The 20051-nt window shown below is 43.7% G+C and overlaps 1 protein-coding gene across 3 annotated transcripts in view; it reads right to left on the bottom strand.

Moving 5' to 3' along the window:
• LOC311146507 (E3 ubiquitin-protein ligase RNF220-like) overlaps positions 1-20051 on the bottom strand; it is a gene marked incomplete at its 5' end in the record, with an annotated part of 169310 nt that overhangs the window by 12272 nt on the left and 136987 nt on the right. For all 3 annotated transcript variants that reach the window (XM_084183013.1, XM_084183014.1, XM_084183015.1), the window contains 2 exons: positions 8969-9043; positions 11276-11384. In XM_084183013.1, coding sequence (XP_084039139.1) covers positions 8969-9043; positions 11276-11384 — 184 coding nt within the window. The remainder of the gene's footprint in view (positions 1-8968; positions 9044-11275; positions 11385-20051) is intronic.

The raw sequence follows: 20051 nt of genomic DNA, 5'->3' as shown, positions 1-20051 counted from the left end.
TCCTTGGTCTTCATTGGGCTGCTTGCTTGGTGGTGCCCCTTGCTTAGTTGTATTTCAGACTCTGGTGCCTTTCATAACAGGTGTACAGTGGGGGAAAAAAGTATTTAGTCAGCCACCAATTGTGCAAGTTCTCCCACTTAAAAAGATGAGAGAGGCCTGTAATTTTCGTTATAGGTATACGTCAACTATGACAGACAAATTGAGGAAAAAAAATCCAGAAAATCACATTGTAGGACTTTTAATGAATTTATTTGCAAATTATGGTGGAAAATAAGTATTTGGTCAATAACAAAAGTTTCTCAATACTTTGTTATATACCCTTTGTTGGCAATGACACAGGTCAAACGTTTTCTGTAAGTCTTCACAAGGTTTTCACACACTGTTGCTGGTATTTTGGCTCATTCCTCCATGCAGATCTCCTCTAGAGCAGTGATGTTTTGGGGCTTTCGCTGGGCAACACGGATGTTCAACTCCCTCCAAAGATTTTCTATGGGGTTGAGATCTGGAGACTGGCTAGGCCACTCCAGGACCTTGAAATGCTTCCACTCCTTCGTTGCCCGGGCGGTGTGTTTGGGATCATTGTCATGCTGAAAGACCCAGCCACGTTTCATCTTCAATGCCCTTGCTGATGGAAGGAGGTTTTCACTCAAAATCTCACGATACATGGCCCCATTCATTCTTTCCTTTACACTGATCAGTCGTCCTGGTCCCTTTGCAGAAAAACTGCCCCAAAGCATGAAGTTTCCACCCCCATGCTTCACAGTAGGTATGGTGTTCTTTGGATGCAACTCAGCATTCTTTGTCCTCCAAACACGACGATTTTAGTTTTTACCAAAAAGTTCTATTTTGGTTTCATCTGACCATATGACATTCTCCCAATCCTCTTCTGGATCATCCAAATGCACTCTAGCAAACTTCAGACGGGCCTGGACATGTACTGGCTTAAGCAGGGGGACACGTCTGGCACTGCAGGATTTGAGTCCCTGGCGGCGTAGTGTGTTACTGATGGTAGGCTTTGTTACTTTGGTCCCAGCTCTCTGCAGGTCATTCACTAGGTCCCCCCGTGTGGTTCTGGGATTTTTGCTCACCGTTCTTGTGATCATTTTGACCCCACGGGGTGAGATCTTGCGTGGAGCCCCAGATCGAGGGAGATTATCAGTGGTCTTGTATGTCTTCCATTTCCTAATAATTGCTCCCACAGTTGATTTCTTCAAACCAAGCTGCTTACCTATTGCAGATTCAGTCTTCCCAGCCTGGTGCAGGTCTACAATTTTGTTTCTGGTGTCCTTTGACAGCTCTTTGGTCTTGGCCATAGTGGAGTTTGGAGTGTGACTGTTTGAGGTTGTGGACAGGTGTCTTTTATACTGATAACAAGTTCAAACAGGTGCCATTAATACAGGTAACGAGTGGAGGACAGAGGAGCCTCTTAAAGAAGAAGTTACAGGTCTGTGAGAGCCAGAAATCTTGCTTGTTTGTAGGAGACCAAATACTAATCCTACAATGTGATTTTCTGGATTTTTTTTTTTCTCAATTTGTCTGTCATAGTTGACGTGTACCTATGATGAAAATTACAGGCCTCTCTCATCTTTTTAAGTGGGAGAACTTGCACAATTGGTGGCTGACTAAATACATTTTTTCCCCACTGTAGATGTCCTAACCGACTTGCCAAAACTATAGTTTGTTAACAAGAAATTTGAGGAGTGGTTGAAAAACAAGTTTTAATGACTCCAACCTAAGTGTATGTAAACTTCTGACTTCAACTGTACTTATTATGGACACAGTATGCGTTACATTAGTTATCTTGCTATTAGTTGTTGTTAGTCCAATCCTTCAGCTCCATTCAACATCACCCATCTATCTCTTAAAACCATCCATATTGGATTTCTATTTGCCATATATTTTTCAACTGTACTGTGATGTTTCACAAAAGTTCTGAACCCTTCCATTCTCATTGTTTCTACAGATTGTAAATTTAAAATAAACATTTTTTGCTAAAAGTAATATTATATGATTGATCGATTGACCATGACTTTTCACATCACCCAGTAGTGATATCTGCAGGGTTAGCTCCAGTTAAATATTGCAATCCTTCAGCCATTCCTGGACCTGTGACCAAAAACAAGCTACAAATGGACAGTACCAAAACAAATGATCTTCGCAGCTAAATCTGCAGAGCTGGGTAGATTGTATCCCCCATATAAATAACATTCTATTGGTAGCAAGAATTTTATATAATAATTTAATTTGAAAATTCGAAGTTTTGAATCCAGCGTCGTTTTGCGTATGAGTTGATTAACACTATGCCATGGAATCGGTACGTCAAAAATCTCTTCACAACTATTTTGCAATCTATATGGCACGCCTGTCAATCCTTTGGTCCTTAAATGAAACTGGTATTGTTTTTTTATTCATCACAATTTTCTTTAACCAATTATGGTTCTTTAATGCAGGGCTGACAGACAAGTTCCTTACTTTTTCCCCCTTCCACTTTCCTCTTCCATTTGGAAAGTGGAAGGGGGAAATGCTGCAATTATTTGGTTGTAATTTTGGGTAGAGCAGACATTTCCATATGTTTTTGTTAGCTGCATGTGCGACATAACTCCACCAGTCCAACCTATGATATAATTTACGAAGATCATATATTTTTTATTTTTTTAAATCTTTAATCAATTATCTTTAATCAATTAGTATATTTGAGTTTAACCACAATATACATTATTTGTTCTGGAGTTTCTGGAGGATTAAATTGAAATTGCAACCAACTTTCTATGGCTTGTTTTAGAAATAGTGATATTTGGGAGACTTTTTCCTTTTCAAATAACTGAAAGTGAGAGGTTGTAATCTGAATAAAGAGAAAAAGGCCATTCTTGAACATGGGGTGAGTGAGACAATCTTACTAATTTGCTAGAGAACAAGTTCAGATTTAAGTATAACTGAAGCTTTTAGTGATAGGTCTAATGCTTTAATATTGAATAATTTCTGTCCTCCGAATTCATATTCATTATATAAATAGGCTCGTTTAATTTTGTCTGGTTTGCCGTTCCAAATAAAATTGAATATTTTTTCTAAAAACAATTTTAAAAACTGTTCGCTAGGCGTAGGCAAGACCATAAGCAAATAGGTTAACTGGGACAATACTAAAGAATTAATCAAGGTGATTTTACGTAATATAGTACATTTATCATAATTTGGATGTAATCCAGAGAGGTTAGAAAATGTATCTAGATCCTCTATGAGGCTGTGGAGGGATTCAAATTGTGGATTTAAACGAAAACATGAATCATCAGCGTACAATGACACCTTTGTTTTTAAGCCCTGGATTTCTAATCCCTTGATATTATTGCTGGATCTGATTTTAATAGCTAACATTTCGATGGCCATATTAAATAGATATGCCGATAGTGGACAACCTTGTTTTACTCCTCTTGACAGTTTAAAACTTTCTGAGAAATAGCCATTATTTACTATTTTCCACTTAGTGTTACTTTACATGATTTTAACCGATTTTATAAGAGATTCTCCAAAATTGAAATACACCAGGAATTTATATATAAACTCCAGTCATACTTTATCAAATGCCTTTTCAAAGTCTGCTATGAATAGCTGGCCTGGTTTCCCAGATTGTTCATAGTGTTCTATTGTTTCCAGCACTTGCCTTATATTATCTCCAATGTATTGTCCATGTAGAAAACCTGTCTGATTAGAATGAATAATGTCCGAAAATACCTTTTTATTCTATGCGCTATACATTTTGCTAGAATCTTTGCATCACAACACTGAAGTGCAAGGGGCCTTCAATTTTTTTAATGGACTGGGTCTTTATATTTCCCACTTGTATCCTGTTTCAGAAGACCCAGAGTTATCTCTGCTGCAGAGGATAAGTTCATTAGAGTTAACTGCACCTCAGATTGCAGCCCAAATAAATGCTTCACAGAGTTCAAGTAACAGACACATCAACATCAACTGTTCAGAGGAGACTGCGTGAATCAGGCCTTCATGGTCGAATTGCTGCAAAGAAACCACTACTAAAGGACACCAATAAGAAGAAGAGACTTGCTTTGGCCAAGAAACACGAGCAATGGACATTAGACCGGTGGAAATCTGTCCTTCGGTCTGGAGTCCAAATTTGAGATTTTTGGTTCCAATCGCTGTGTCTTTGTGAGACGTAGAGTAGGTGAACGAATGACCTCCGCATGTGTGGTTCCCATTGTGAAGCATGGAGGAGGAGGTGTGATGGTGCTTTGCTTGTGACACTGTCAGTGATTTATTTAGAATTCAAGGCACACTTAACCAGCATAGCTACCACAGCATTCTGCAGCGATACGCCATCCCATTTGGTTTGCGCTTAGTGGGACTATCATTTGTTTTTCAACAGGACAACGACCCAAAACACCTCCAGGCTGTCTAAGGGCAATTTGATCAAGAAGGAGAGTGATGGAGTGCTGCATCAGATGACCTGGCCTCCACAATCACCCGACCTCAACCCAATTGAGATGGTCTGGGATGAGTTGGACAGCAGAGTGAAGGAAAAGCAGCCAACAAGTGCTCAGCATATGTGGGAACTCCTTCAAGACTGGTGGAAAAGCATTCCTCATGAAGCTGGTTGAGAGAATACCAAGAGTGTGGAAAGCTGTCATCAAGGCAAATGGTGGCTACTTTGAAGAATCTCAAATATAAAATATATTTTGATATGTTTAACACTTTTTTGGTTACTACATGATTCCATATGTGTTATTTCATAGTTTTGATGTCTTCACTATTATTCTACAATGTAGAAAATAGTAAAAATAAAGAAAAACCCTTGAATGAGTAGGTTTGTCCCAACTTTTGACTGGTACTGTATGTGTCAGCTTACTAATTATACAAATAGGCCCTATTATATTTCAAAATTAAAATCAAATTCGCTAGCCTATACTTGTAACTTCATAGGCCGCATGTGCTGCACCAGAATCACATGTTATCTTCTGCTTTATCATGGTTTGAACAATGTATGTAATTCCAGTCCATATAATACAGTATAATACAATACAGTACAGTAATACATGAGCCTACTGGAGCTAGTTTCATTTATTTACCCAAGAGAGCATATAGCTAGCTACATCTATGGGCTTTTATGTTTTTCTATCGTGCGTAATGTGCAGTAGCCTATATCATATATGTATTGGATAACGGCACAATCATTTGGGCTTTTTTGGGCTTGCCTCATTAAATGTTGTTAATGTAGGGCTTCTAAAATGTATTTAATATAAGCCTATGACTCATCAGGCTAAGGTAGCATCAGATTTGATCCATACATATTAATACGCTTCAAAGTGATTTATTCTCGGGATGGAACATTTGTAAAATACTGGGAATATATTCAACCCTAGTGGTGGTGTCCTGGGTGGATGGGGGAGAGAGACGGACGTGGGCGTCTGCCACGGCAGGAGGGAGGGCTGCTACACAACCTAACAATATGCAAAGTGCCAAGCATAGTCTCTACCTGAACACTCACCCTGCATTAGCCCTGGGTTCAAATAGTATTTTCTTTAAAATGCTTTGAGAGTTTGATTGAGCCTGACCAATTTAATCTAGCTGAACCTCTCACCCTACAAGGGCTGACACCAGCTCAAACACAAAAGACATGGGACATGTAGACCACCTGCTGTCACTGAACTCTCACGAGTCTCCTGTCACTGACTCATTAAGAGGAAAGAGAGGTATGGGGAAAGGTACTGGAACCACACTGATGTGTGAGGAGGAGGTGTAGCCTACTACCTGTGTGTGTGCTCAGAGCATGAGTTAACTTCCAGCACACTGGGACCTGTGTATGTAAAGTCTGAAAGGTACTAGCTGACTGACCTGGGATCTATCTGGAATTAACCCAGGTGATCTAGGCTGACCTATGATCTATCTGGAATGAACCCAGGTGATCTAGACTGACCTGTGATCTATCTGGAATGAACCCAGGTGATCCAGACTGACCTATGATCTATCTGAATGAACCCAGGTGATCTAGACTGACCTGTGATCTATCTGGAATGAACCCAGGTGATCTAGACTGACCTGTGATCTATCTGGAATGAACCCAGGTGATCTAGACTGACCTGTGATCTATCTGGAATGAACCCAGGTGATCTAGACTGACCTGTGATCTATCTGGAATGAACCCAGGTGATCCAGACTGACCTGTGATCTATCTGAATGAACCCAGGTGATCTAGACTGACCTGTGATCTATCTGGAATGAACCCAGGTGATCTAGACTGACCTGTGATCTATCTGGAATGAACCCAGGTGATCCAGACTGACCTGTGATCTATCTGAATGAACCCAGGTGATCTAGACTGACCTGTGATCTATCTGGAATTAATGCAGAGTACGCAGAGGGTACATCGTGGGAGTTACTGGACTAGGGGGTAGAGTTCATACACTGAGCCTTGACACACTCATGTGGTGGGCTGGGTTTGCCCTGTGTGTGTGTGTGTGTGTACACTGTGTTTAAGTACACAGGGTTAAATCTTTCCTCCAGACAAGGGAGCACACAGCTGTTGGCAAACAGTGGAGTCTCCATGCTGCCTGAACCAGGAGTCAGGGGGCCTGGACAGCTCTCTCACCTAGAGTCAAGGGGCAGCTGGGGGGCCTGGGTAGCCCTGGACAGCTCTCTCACCCCGGTGCAAAGAGGATTTGTGGCTCCTAACAGGTCTGCTCATGTCTAGACCAAAGATGACCTGGCTAAGGAGAGGGGGGGAGGGGCCATGAGTGGAGGTGGTCTCCGTAACAGTAACATGAACTCAGAGAAACTGTTAGGGAGTCTTGGACCAAGCCCAAACTGATAAGCTCTCTTGTTATGTCTTAACAGCATACAGGTTCATTTCAAAAGTGAATAAAGATCGCTCTGAACTTAAATTAGTGCCTAACCACCTTGCAGACAGACAGACGAGCTACCGTACCGTATCGTCTTTGTATATTGTTGTATACCTCACCCAGACTGCTTGGATTTCCACAAAGAACCTCCCCTCCTCCACCCTGGATCCAATAAGAACCAGGTTCCTCCATCTCTCCCCTCTTTACACAAAGGAATGACGGCCTGGCCTTTCTTGCATTTCTTCATATAAAATAAAGGAGTTACCTGATCTTAATGAGCCTGGTGTATGGTGTGGGCTTCTCACATTGCACGCCAGCTGCCGCGCTCTATTAAATTCGTAAAAAAACTGCCTGACTGTAACTAGATTACATGCATTTACTTTGATCAAAACGCGGGGAGCCCTGCCGCGCAACGCTTTTATTGCTGTCTTCGGGCAACATTTTAACGCCCACATTAGGAACAAGCTGCTGCAGCAGGCACACATTTCTTAACCACCCCTCCGTCTTCCCCTTCTACCGCCCTCCTTCCTCCACCGCCTTTGTCTTTCACACACAGGGCTTTGTGATTTAAAAAAAACACAGCAGTGTATTTAATATATTGTATATTGGAGAAGGAGGTAGGAGGGCTAAGCTGTGGCTGGGAAGCATTTTCTTATGAATTGCTTCTGTGTGTAGTAGCAAAAAGTGTTAGTTGATAACGCCAGCCGTCTCCCTGTTGGGAGAGAGCAGCTAAAAACAGGAGGAGATGAAAGGAGAGGGTGGAGTGCATCAGGGACAACAAATGCTCCCCAAAACAAAGGCTACAGCAGCGGTCCTGGAGGTTTCTCTGCCTGGCTGGGCATACTGTACAGGGCCCGGTTTTCCAAAAGCATCTTAAGGCTAAGCTCATCGTTAGAACCTTTGTAGGAACATCGTTAAATCTCCCAGCGGTTTCCCAAAACCATCTTTATTAAAGTTGCACTTGAAAACACTCGTTATTTACAGACTGCCCCAGACCTGTTAAGAACAGCTAAGTGCGTTGTTAGATGCTTTTTTGCCCTTCCACGTGACTTTATACACAGAAGATCTCCACTAAACATAGAATCAAGCTGTTTATCTTTCTCTCTGTGACCACCGATAACTTGGAAATGAAGTTGACTACAAATACAAAGTTGCCAATGTCTTTGCAATTGAGCAAGCAAAGGATAAAAAGATTAATGAAAACCAAGAAAAATAAAAACAGTAGGCCTGTAGGCTACATAGGCCTTTATATTTCAAATAATATTGAAATAAATGTAACGTTCAGACAATTGAATTGTATTTGTAGGCTACACTGTCTGTAATTTGCTTCAATATATTTCAATATGTGCAATGATGTACCAAATGAATCTGTGATTGAGTGCATTATTGTAGGGTAAGCATTAGAATAAGCCGCATCAATATTTGCAACCATTAGATGGTAATATCGCTCTAGGAGCTGATCCATCGTCAGTATTATGGAATAATTAGAATGTTAAGATAGGATTTGAATGGAGAAAGCTGATCAGACAGCAGCGCTGCATTTCTTTCAATTCTTTCAGTATCGACACATGCTCCAACGACGCACTTAGCGAATGTTCTCTCTGCGTGGTGTTTTGGAAAACGCATATTACATCTTCTGGCGTTATAGGAAAGATGAATCATTAAAACACTAATAAGCCTGAATTCCACTGATATCAGGAAACCACTATACAATAAGGGGTTAAAGAGTCCTGCCCAGGGGTTGAGGAGTTAGGTGGGACTCACTACTGTGTTTGTAAAGAGAATAGAGGAGGAGAGGTACCTACAAAGCTTCCACTGGCTAATCACTGACCAACAGCTAAATTTGGAGAATAAAAACACATAAGACTGTGTGTGCGTGTAGACCTAGAGGGACATAATTCAGAGGAAAGAATTAGACCTCTTTATTTCAGAGTTTAACTACCCATTTGGGGCGACCATTTTGTGTTACCATGTCCCTGTTGGAATGTACCACAGAGAAAGAGAGAGGGAGGAAGGGAGTTCAGTCACTATGAAACCAGTGGCTGTAATGTTATGAAGTAGTGTTGCCATGCAACAGCAGTGTTGTGATGTGTTGTGGAGGCTGGGTGGCGTTGGGTTCTCACCAGAGTCCTGAGCCAGCATTCCTCACAGTGGACGTGCCAGCACTGGATGGAGGTGAGGGGCATCGTGTACGAGTCCTGCCACATGGGGAGGGGGGGGGGGGGGGGGAACATTAACATAAGAGGTTAAAGGGGAACTGTGTGGACTGACACAAATAGACACAAATGCTGTCGCAGGCACACACGGTACAACACTGGACAGGCCCTGACGAACGACGCCATCAAACCAAAGCACCAGGCAGCACAGCTAAAAGCACAGGCATGGAGGAGGGGGGTGGCCAGCCCAGCCGGGTGATGGGCGGGCGGGCAGGCAGAGGGGCGAGGGAGGGTGGGAAGGGAGCACAGAGAGCCTTACCCTCCGGAGCGGGAGCAGCCGTTTAATCCCGCCGCCGCCCATAACGTAGCCTCTATACAAACAGTAAATGCTGAGCGGGGGGAGGGGCTTAGAACAGCTCTCAGCAACCCGCCTCTCATTGGGCGTTGTTACCGCGAGGGCCCGCCCCGATTGGCCCAGATTCTTGTCTTCAGCCCTGTCTGTTTGGAATCTCTTCCTCTGTAGGGAAGTACAGATGGGGCACTGCTGAGCACAAGAATGTGGCGGACTACAAAGCATAGAAAGAAACAGGTACGGACGGACTGGACACCGATACATGCATTCACACACAACCTGGGAGGCACTAGGGACTGGAGAGAAACACCCACTAAAGTTTCTGTTGCAGCTCGTGTGATGTGATATGTTTGAGACTTGTAGCAGGCTCTGAGCAAAATAATCAGCAACATGTTCGATGTCCAACACATGCCATAGATTATCATTTTACAAGCCAGAATGTTGTTTCTATGAAATGCATTGAAACAGAACAGGGAACACTGAACGTGAAGATGATGTGATGTGAAATGCATCCATCTAGTGCCCAGTTCCTTAAAGCAACAGCAGGTGGTGGTAGAGATCCACTGATACGGACCCTGCTGACTCCTTCTGCCTGTATGATGCTTTAACAAGTGTTCAGAGAACACAAACAGTTTGCAAAACAAACTCCTTGAGGATCTTGTAGAGAAAGATATTCAACTCTACTGCCTTCCAAGCACACGCCATTTTGTCTTTCAAAAGGAGTGATGAGGTGTTAGCAGTCAAATATGACCACCTTGGCTGGTGGGTTGGACTTTCAGGTTATTGAATAGGCTATTTCCTCACCGCTCACCCATCTTAAAAAAAGACTAATCTAAATCCCGTCAACAAGCAGGCGTGTCCATCAGAGCAGAAGGGCATAGCGTCTTCACTCCTCAGCCTGGCTGAGTGAGATTTGTGACGGGAGGAGACGACAGTAATGACAAATGAGCTTTACGATGGTCGCTGGAGGGCAGGAGTGATCAATATGCATCTCTTCCCCTCTCCTCTCCGTCACCCCGGGGCTGGGACGACCTTTAGGAGGGACAGGCGTCAGTAATTGCTTGCTTTTCACAGAGTCAAGAGTTGTGGGGCCCGGGCCAGGGAGAAGGGGCTGCCAAAGCTGAGGAATCTGGCTTCTTCACTCTTCACTCATTCTCAAGGTGAGACTAGAAGATGGCGGTGTGGGTGTGTGTGGCTATGAGTGACAATGGGGGAAGTACCACCACAACACACACACTTAGGAAAGGGTTGCTCAGGTATGTGGTGTTCTGTTCTTAATCCATGTTGTCTGATTCTCTCACATAGACCAGGGGAGCGGATGGCCGAGCCAGTCATTAGGGACAGGACAGATAATCAAATCTCGTGGAACCGGACGCATTGATGGATGTCAAATCCCCGTGGTGACATCAATAACCAAAGACAACAGTTTGCTTATTGATCCCCACCAAATGATAATGAACCATCAGTTGAAATGGTCAGAAATCCCCCTCAAAGCTGCACGATGGTAATAAGCCAATACAAGGGGCTGCTTGCAGCTAGGGATTCAGAGCTATATGACAGTTGGTGCAACAGCATCTCTCTGACACACACACACACACAATCAGGTGGAGGAGGGAGGGCTGACTTTCAGGCCATGCAGGAATCACTTCAACCACCAGACCGTACATGTCAACACAAAGCCTCTGCCTGCATACCGTAAGGCCGCATCCTAAATTGCACCCTATTCCGTACGGGCCCAGGTCAAAAGTAGTGCACTATATAGGGAATAGGGTGCCATTTGGGACGCACCCCAACAGTTGTTTAAGTAGTGGATGGGCAGGTTGCTTGGGTTTAAACACTCCGGTATAGCAGACATGCATAGAGAGACAGAGAAAAGCACATGGATGTACAGAATGAATTGAAGGACTATGTTAGTTCCTTACCATGCAGATGAGACACTTATATCTGTCTCCTCTAAGGATCTGTTTCTCCAGCTCCCGGATACGAGCCTTTAGTGCTTCGAACGTGGTGGCTTTCGAGCCCTCTGTGATCCTGCAACAGAGGGGGAGAGGCTTGGGTCAGGTCACAGTGACACTCAGAGAAAAAAGGATCATACATCACGGAATCCCTTGTTTTGTCTCTACGGTAGCAGCACCGCAGGAATCCAGAGGCTAGGGTATTTGTAGGCCATTTTAATGTGTACCGGTAATCATTCTTAATCTTCTTCCTCAGTCCCAGGATCTGATTGCTTTGAGTGTGTTAATTCTCGCCGACGAGCTTTTCATTCAGTCCTTCCTTGTCAGGACACTGAGCTGTCTTTATAGTGTACATGACACGTCCCCATTTAACATCTGTCTATCGGTCTGTATCCTCCCAGGTCCTATACCTACACTGACTGACCCAGGATTTACAGCTCCCTCTCCTCCTCACCTCTCAGGCCCTCTACTAAATATCCCTTGATTAATGCCCCTGCCTGGAGAATGTACGTTTAACACTGTCCTGCAGCATATGAACTAGCAATAACTAAATCAATATGGCCGCCAATGATTGCCCAGGACGCGGTGCTGGCCAGATGTTTATGGTGATCCGCTCATTTTCCAGCCAGATGGAACGCTGATCTACAGTATTGATTTACCATTGGACCAGCTCTCAGCGGGAGGCACGCAGCAGGGCACAGCGCTCCCCCACTCCGATTAGTGGCCAGTCGGAGGGCCCAGCGCCTTGGCTATCTATGGCTTAATTTATTATACTACTGGCCCTGTGTGGTTGTTCAATGAGGAGGAGTGGAGGGCCCTGAGGAACACAGAGACAGTACAGTACAGGAGTAGAGCTAGACAGGCCACTCAACACAACGTAATTCAACTTACCTAGCACAATAACTACATTGAATAAAGATTTGTTTTTGTCTTTCTATTTATTCTATTTCATTTGAGTTAAGCTGAATATGATTTCAAGAGCTTAAATGTTCCCATGTCTGGTGTTATTCCATTATAATACAGTTGGTGACTCGAGTCAACTTGAAACTCTTGTTTGACTTGACAGAGACCTTGGCCAAGGATAGCCAGAGAAAGGAGACACCAGGCCAGTCATTCTCTCCTGTCCTGTGACTCCAATCTGCAACATCATGGCCATAAAGCTTTAAAATCTCCTCTTATTAGCTGGGCGCTTGTAAAAAAGCATTTAGCCTTGATTAGCGTGCTTGCTTATAAAGCAGGCCCAGTAGCGCTGTCCTCCGTAGCCTGGTGTTTTCCCTTTAACAGCATCATAAATCCCTGTGGTGGTTCACTCAACCAACACTGTCATTGGGCGGCACTGAGTAAAACTTTTCCCTATAAAGAACAACCCTCCTCTCCCCTCTCTCTTTCAGACACGACGTGGTTTGATGATGAATATTCATTTAGCCGGTGATTTATAAGAAACCACATTCTAAAAGTTATTTAATTCCCTCGTGCAATAAAAGGGGTTTTTAATCTTTCTTTATGTGGAGGTCTGAGCCGTTGGGAGCGATGAATGGCCGACAGAGTGTGTGTTTTTGTGTGCCCCTAGTTAACTACACTCTAGGCAGAAGGGACTGGATGATCTCACTGGGCTGAAAATAATCAACCATTTGATGATTGTATCAGGGGTGCCAGCCCCAACCAAACCAACCCAGACAGACCAGCTGGACATCAGGCATTAGCAAACTGGATCGTAACATCTATTAGTATATATATACCACTTTCACCATACAGTGCCTTCAGAATGTATTCACACCCCTTTACCTTTTCCACATTTTGTTGTGTTACAAAGTGGGATTAAAATTGATTTAATGTAACAATTTTTTTGGTCAACGATCTACACAAAATGTATGTCAAAATGGAAGAAAAATTCTAACATTTATTTCTAATGAAAAATAAAACACTAATATATCTTGATTAGATAAGTATTCAACCCCCTGGGTCAATACATGTTAGAATCACCTTTGGCAGCGATTACAGCTGTGAGTCTTTCTGGGTTAGTCTCCAAGAGCTTTGCACACCTGGATTGTACAATATTTGCACATTATTCTTTTAAAAAGTCTTCAAGCTCTGTCAAGTTGTTTGTTGATCATTGCTAGACAGCCATTTAAGTCAAAACTGTAACTAGGCCACTCAGGAACATTCAATGTTGTCTTGGTAAGCAACTCCAGTGTATATTTGCCCTTGTGTTTTAGGTTATTGTCCTGCTGAAAGGTGAATTTGTCTCCTAGTGTCTGTTGGAAAGCAGACTGAACCAGGTTTTCCTCTAAAAAATCCATGTTAAGACAGCAGCTTAAAATATACCAAACAACCTGTGCTAAACCTGAAATGATTTATAAAAGAGGAGGTAAGTTATTGGTTGAGGCATGTTATGCTAAGGGAAATACAAGTAAAGCAAACATTGTGGGCATAAAACAGGGCCGTGAATCAGGCCTGGGCTGAGGTTTGTGACCCCAGTGGGACTCTGTGGGGCATTGAAGTTGTAGTGGCCTTAGTACAGATAACACCTGACAAGACTTACAATGTAACCTCAAATACTACCTCATGCAAAGTTTCCCAGGCCGCTACACCATCTCTGTGTAGCTGGGACACTACAGGTCTTGGAGTAGGGTTGGGCGGTATCCACATTTTCATACAGTTTCTGTACCATACTGGGGTATACGGTATTACCGGAAGTGCACACAAGGGCCGCTATTTTGTTGTTGTTGCTGCAACCAAAAAGCTTGATCTTGACATCTAGCCACTTAGCTAAAAAGTTTGCAAACCAAATGCACAGCTGGAGCCCTGAGCTGGATATAATTTATGACACATCTTAGACTTAACTTATAGTTATAAGCAGTGGCATATTGAAAATCATACCATCGGTATTTCAAAATGCACCGTATACCGAGGTATCGCCCAAGCCTATCTTGGAGGACTACAAAGAACCTGGGGTTGTGTTCAGAAAGGCACAACGTACAATGGAAAACTCAAATCTTAAGTTAAGTAGTAGTGTTTCAAAAGTTATCCCTACTGAACACACAAGAGGATGGAACCAAAGAACAGTTCATATATGTAATCTCAGCTGTGATCCTCCCCTCTTACTGCCACAGGATGGAAAGAGCGAGAGATTGAGAAAGAAATAGAGAAAGAAAGAAAGCGAGAGGGAACTTGTCCTTCTTCCCCATTAAGTGTCCTGTGTTCAGTCTGAATTTTTGCGGGAGGCGGTGGAGGCTGTGCTGTGCGCCCATTTCTCATTTCATTAGCCGGCCTTGCCAGGCTCCCTGGGCCACTGCACCCCTGCAATCCATCTCCATCAGCCCGTTATCTTAATCTAGCGTCCATCTATATCTTCGCCTTTCATCTCTCAGGCAGGGAGGGCCTCCTGAGCACATTACTGGCTGGTGTAATTTCAGTTAGATTCAGGAGAGAGGGAGGAGGAGAAGAGAGACCCAGGGGACTGACAACCTTTTACAATGGGGATTAATCCACATCCACTTCCTCCCCCATTCACAGTGCCTTCAGAAATTATTCACACCCCTTGAATTTTTCCACATTTTGTTGTGTTACAAAATGGGATTAAAATTGATTGAATTGTAATTTTTGTCAACGATCTACACAAAATACTCTAATGTCAAAGTGGAAGAAATATTTTAACATTGTAAAAAAAGGAAAGAAAAAGAAAACAAATATATCTTGATTAGATAAGTATTCAACCAAGTCAATACGTGTTAGAATCACCTTTGGCAGCGATTACAGCTGTGAGTCTCTAACAAAAGCTTTCCACACCTAGATTGTGCAACATTTGCACATTATTCTTTTAAAAATTATTCAAGCTCTGTCAAATTGGTTGTTGATCTTTGCTAGAAAACCATTTTCAGGTCTTGCCATAGATTTTCAAGCAGGTTTAAGTCAAAACTGTAACTCGGCCACTCAGGAACATTCAATGTCATCTTGGTAAGCAACTCCAGTGTATATTTGGCCTTGTGTTTTGGGTGAATGTCCTGCTGAAAGGTGAATTCATCTCCCAGTGTCAGGTGGAAAGAAGACTGAAGGTTTTCCTCCAGGATTTTGTCTGTGCTTAGCTCTATTCCGTTTCATTTTTATTCTGAAAAACTACTGTCTTTAACGATTACAAGCATACCCATAACATGATTCAGCTACCACTATGCTTGAAAATATGGAAAGTGTCCGCAGTAATGTATTGTATTGGATTTGCCCCAAACATAACGCTTTGTATGCGAAGAATGTTGCCAAATGTTTTGCAATATTACTTTAGTGCCATATTGCATACAGGATGCATGTTTCGGAATATTGTTATTCTGTACAGGCTTCTTTGTATTCACTCTGTAAATTAGATTATTATTGTGGAGAAACTACGTTTTTGATCCATCCTCAATTTTTTCCTATCACAGCCATTTAAGTCTGTAATGCTTTTAATGTCACCATTGGCCTCATGGTGAAATCCCTGAGCTGTTTCTGTCCTCTCCGGCAACTGAGTTAGGAAGGATGCCTGTATCTTTGTAATGACTACGCCATCCAAAGTGTAATTAATAACTTCACCACGCTCAAAGGGATATTCAATGTTTTTTTTTACCCATCTACCAATTGGTGCCCTTCTTTGCGAACCATTGGAAAACCTCCCTGGTGTTTGTGGTTGAATTTCACTGCTTGACTGAGGCACCTTACAGATAATTAAGTGTAGAAATCCGAAGAGGGTGGCCAGCAGAGATAGGTGGGATGGGCTGAGGGAAGCTGAGGGTTGGGATGTGGAATTGGAGACAAGTGGGAGTGGAGTTGCTGGGCGGGGGATAAAATGACAGACAAAGATAAAAGTCAAAAATAAAGTCCAAATAAAACAGAACAAAAAGTATGTTTGAATGACACTGAGAGGCAGTGTTGTTACAGCTAATGCCTGTTTGCCTGAGGCTGATGCCGTGCAGGGGTTTGTACACATGCATACACACACACACTCTCATTCAAATGCACATACACGGACACACACACACACACACACGTAAATATGCACTCAAACATATTCGGTTGGCCTTCCTGTTCTGATTTTTGTTGTCCTTGATGTCTTTTGTTTTTTGCATTGCTGTTTTCCTTTGTCTTTTGTTCATTTTGTTGGTGCATTGGGGGCTTGGGGACAGTCTTGTGGGTGGGGAATGGAATGATTGTATTTTTCTCGGGGAGGACTGTGGGGGGGGGGGGGAGGACTGTGGGGGGGGGGGGGGGGGGGCTGGGGTTCTCCTTTGGTTGAGGAGCAGTTCTTGGGGAACTGTGGGGGGGATCATGGAAGGCTGGTGGCCTGGTGGTTGGGAGCTTGGGCTGGTGGCTGATGGGTCGCTGGTTCGGGTCCCCGTTTTTGACCTTATGGGAGATCTGTCGACATGCCCTTGAGCAGGGCGTTGACCTTGGTTGCTTCTGTGGGTCACTCTGGATGGGAGTCTGTTAGATGACTAATGTGACATAATGTTGAGCGGCTTCACTGCAAGTAGATTGTATGTTTGAAATATTACAATTATTTTTTTAAATTTAAAAATACATTTAAAAAAAGGTCTCAGATGGCTATTGGGGGAGGGCTCCTCGCTCTCACAGGGTCTGAGGGGGGAGATGGGGAGAGGCAGAGGAGGACGTGGGGTAGAGTCATCACTTATAAATTGAGGCCAGATTTAATTATTTGCGCAGCTACATGGAAATCTCTGCCATTGTTTCATGTTGAGCATGAAAATTTGCAGCAATCACATTGGCGGCATTGGAGAGCTCATTTATCTTGTTGGGAACGAGCGGGGTTGGAGACGACCCAGATGCCAAGAGATCATTACCCATCTCGGATGAGATCAGAGATTTCACTACCGCAACACACACACACAATGCATCAACATAACGAAAGGAGACAAACCTCATTTCAATTTGAGAACGAGGGCTGAGAAAGTCCCCACAAATACATGCATTTTGCAAACAGCAAGAAGGGAATTTCAGCCTCTTGTTCCTCTAAAATCATTCAATCCCTTATTTGGTCTCCTTAAAAAGGGATTCTCAGATTAAGCCTATTTCTTCCGTATCAGGAAATTGCCCATAAAACTGTCACACTGCATGCCCATTTCTTTGCTTATAGATTTTGGCACTAAAATTAAGAGAATGCCAACAGAAAGATCCAAATGTAACAACATGCAGGCAACATTTTACTGAAATGTTATGAGATTTAATGATTTATTTTTATTTGAATACAATTTTTATTTCAATAAAATCACTACCACATCTCTTTCTCTTCTGTGACAACACTAATAATACAGGCTTGTTCCTCCCACTAAGCCAACAGACACTAAGGAGGAACAGTTAAAAACTATAATTCCCAGAACAACCCTCTCTCTATGATGAAAGACTTCATCTCCCTCTGGCATATAATACAATATCCTCCTAACATCCTCTGGAACCTGATCAAATAAGGACTTTTCTAAACTGGGGGGGGGGGCTGAATGCTGATTGGCTGACAGTAGTGGTATATCAGACCGTATACCACGGGTATGACAAAACATTGATTTTTTTCTGCTCTAACTACGTTGGTAACCAGTTTATAATAGCAATAAGGCACCTCAGGGGTTTGTGGTATTTGGCCAATATACCACGGCTAAGGGCTGTGTCCAGGCACTCCACGATGCGTCATGCATAAGAACCGCCCTTAGCCGTGGTATATTGGCCATATACCACACCTCCTTGTGCCTTAATGCTTAAGTAGACAACAACGGTAGGAAGGGAGGAAAAACACAAAATATCTGGGAATAATATAGGTTCGGCTGGAGAGTTACTGTGACTGACTGTGGATATGTCCCAAATGGCACCCTATTCCCTATATAGTGCACTACGTTTAACTTAATTTTTCCCATAGGGCACAATCAAAAGTAGGGCACTATAAAGGGTGCCAATTGAGATGCAACTAGTGAGTCAGTGCTCCAGAGCAGACTGGTTGGTGAGCCTCTCTCTCTCTGCCTGGCTGGTGGAAACATATTAAATACACGGGCGTGTGTCACATCTGGAGCAGAGCAGCCGATAGCTAAGCTAATAAAGCTGATTGAGGAGGCAGGCAGGAGGCCCTTCTCATGGCTTAGGCCTACTCTTCCTTCGGTCTGACATCAACCAGCGGGAGTGATCTATGCCCAGCCTGCCAAACACGCCTAATGCCCCTTTCCACCACATAATGGCACAGAGAGGTGGCTGTCTCTGTGGCTGTCGTGAATGTGTGTGTTTGTGTGTGTGTGTGTGTGTGTGTGTGGGAGGGAGATGGACCGTGTGTGTATGTAGGTGTGTGTGTGCGCGTATGTGTGTACGAGCGGGGAGGCAGGGAGCCTCAACAGGGTTACAGCGATGAATCAACCTAAGCTGTCATGCTTCTGGCTTCACCACTTAGGGAATGCTCATCTGTCTTTCTTCATGCCGACACACACGCACACACACACAGCAAAGAAAAAGAGCAAACTCACTATTCCTACACTCACTTTTGTCTAAACCCCTTACACTGTTTTCCTTATGGACACAAGGCTTTCCCTCCCTAACCCTCAGACAGTCACTGTGTTTAAATGTGTCTGTCTGCCACACAAATGGATCATAATGACGCTGCCCCAGAGGATGTGCTGCTGATGAATTCATCCTCCCACTCCGCACACACACAGATTCATCCTGGGTACACACACAGTCATCCAGGAAGAGGGGTGGAGGGAGGAAGGGATAGGGCCAGAGACGTGATCACATTGTACTGATGAGCCCAGATCAGGTCTGTGTCCCAAATGGCACATCATTCCCTTTATAGTACACTACTTTTGACCAGGGCCTATAGGGCTCCGGTCAAAAGTAGTGCACTATAAAGGGAATAGGGTACCATTTGGGACGCATCCCAGATCAATACATCCCAAGCTGCTATGCTTATGCACCAGTTCAGTTCTCCAGCAGCAGGCTGATATTTAATATGTGGCTAGACCAGCTCTACTCTGAGCTGAGCCGCTTCCTCCTGATTGATTCATTTAAATGAAGCATTTAGCCTGCCGGGCAGGCAGGGCAGCCCTCCCAAGAGTGTGTGTGGAGAAGTGTGTGTGTGGGTATGTAGAAGTGTGTTTGTGTGTGTGTGGAGAAGTGTGTGTGTGGAGAAGTGTGTGTGTGTGTGTGTGAGACTACGGGAGCTAAGAGAAAGAGGAAATAAGTGTGTGGGTGTTTATAAAACACTTGCTACGCTCGTACTACTATGCAGTTTAACATGAGCCCTTCACAGGAAGTCAATGATGATGATGGCGGCTGAGGGAGAATAAGAAATGGAGCCGTTTGGCTGCTTTGTTGAAACCAAAACATTCATTTATCTCAGTCAGAGTCAGCAGGGGAAATGGACACTGAGGAAAGGAAATGGACAAATGAGATGTGAGGAAGGAGTCAGACGCAGTCAGTCTCTGAGGCTTGGACAAGTGAAGGCAGGAAGGAAGAGAGAGGGGGATTGTGATGGAAGGCAGCGACAGACTGCAGTTTTGACCCATGGCCACGTTTAAGATAGGGGTGGGGGAAACTGAAGCAACTGAGCCAAAATGGGGAGCAAGAGGAGCAAAGGGGGGAACAGGGAATATGCCAAACATGCAGAAGCAAGCAATCAACCAAAATCCCCCTCTCTCTCCACTAGCTGTGCTGCTCTGACCCCAATTACCCATTCAGAGGGGCCGGCCATGCTGCTGCTGGTGGAAATTGTTTTCCGGGCGCCGCT

The sequence above is a fragment of the Coregonus lavaretus genome (assembly GCF_964263955.1).
Source record: "Coregonus lavaretus genome assembly, chromosome: 19".
Classification (NCBI taxonomy): Eukaryota; Metazoa; Chordata; class Actinopteri; order Salmoniformes; family Salmonidae; genus Coregonus; species Coregonus lavaretus.
Note: the sequence above shows the minus strand (reverse complement) of the source record. Positions and strands in the feature narration are given on the sequence as shown.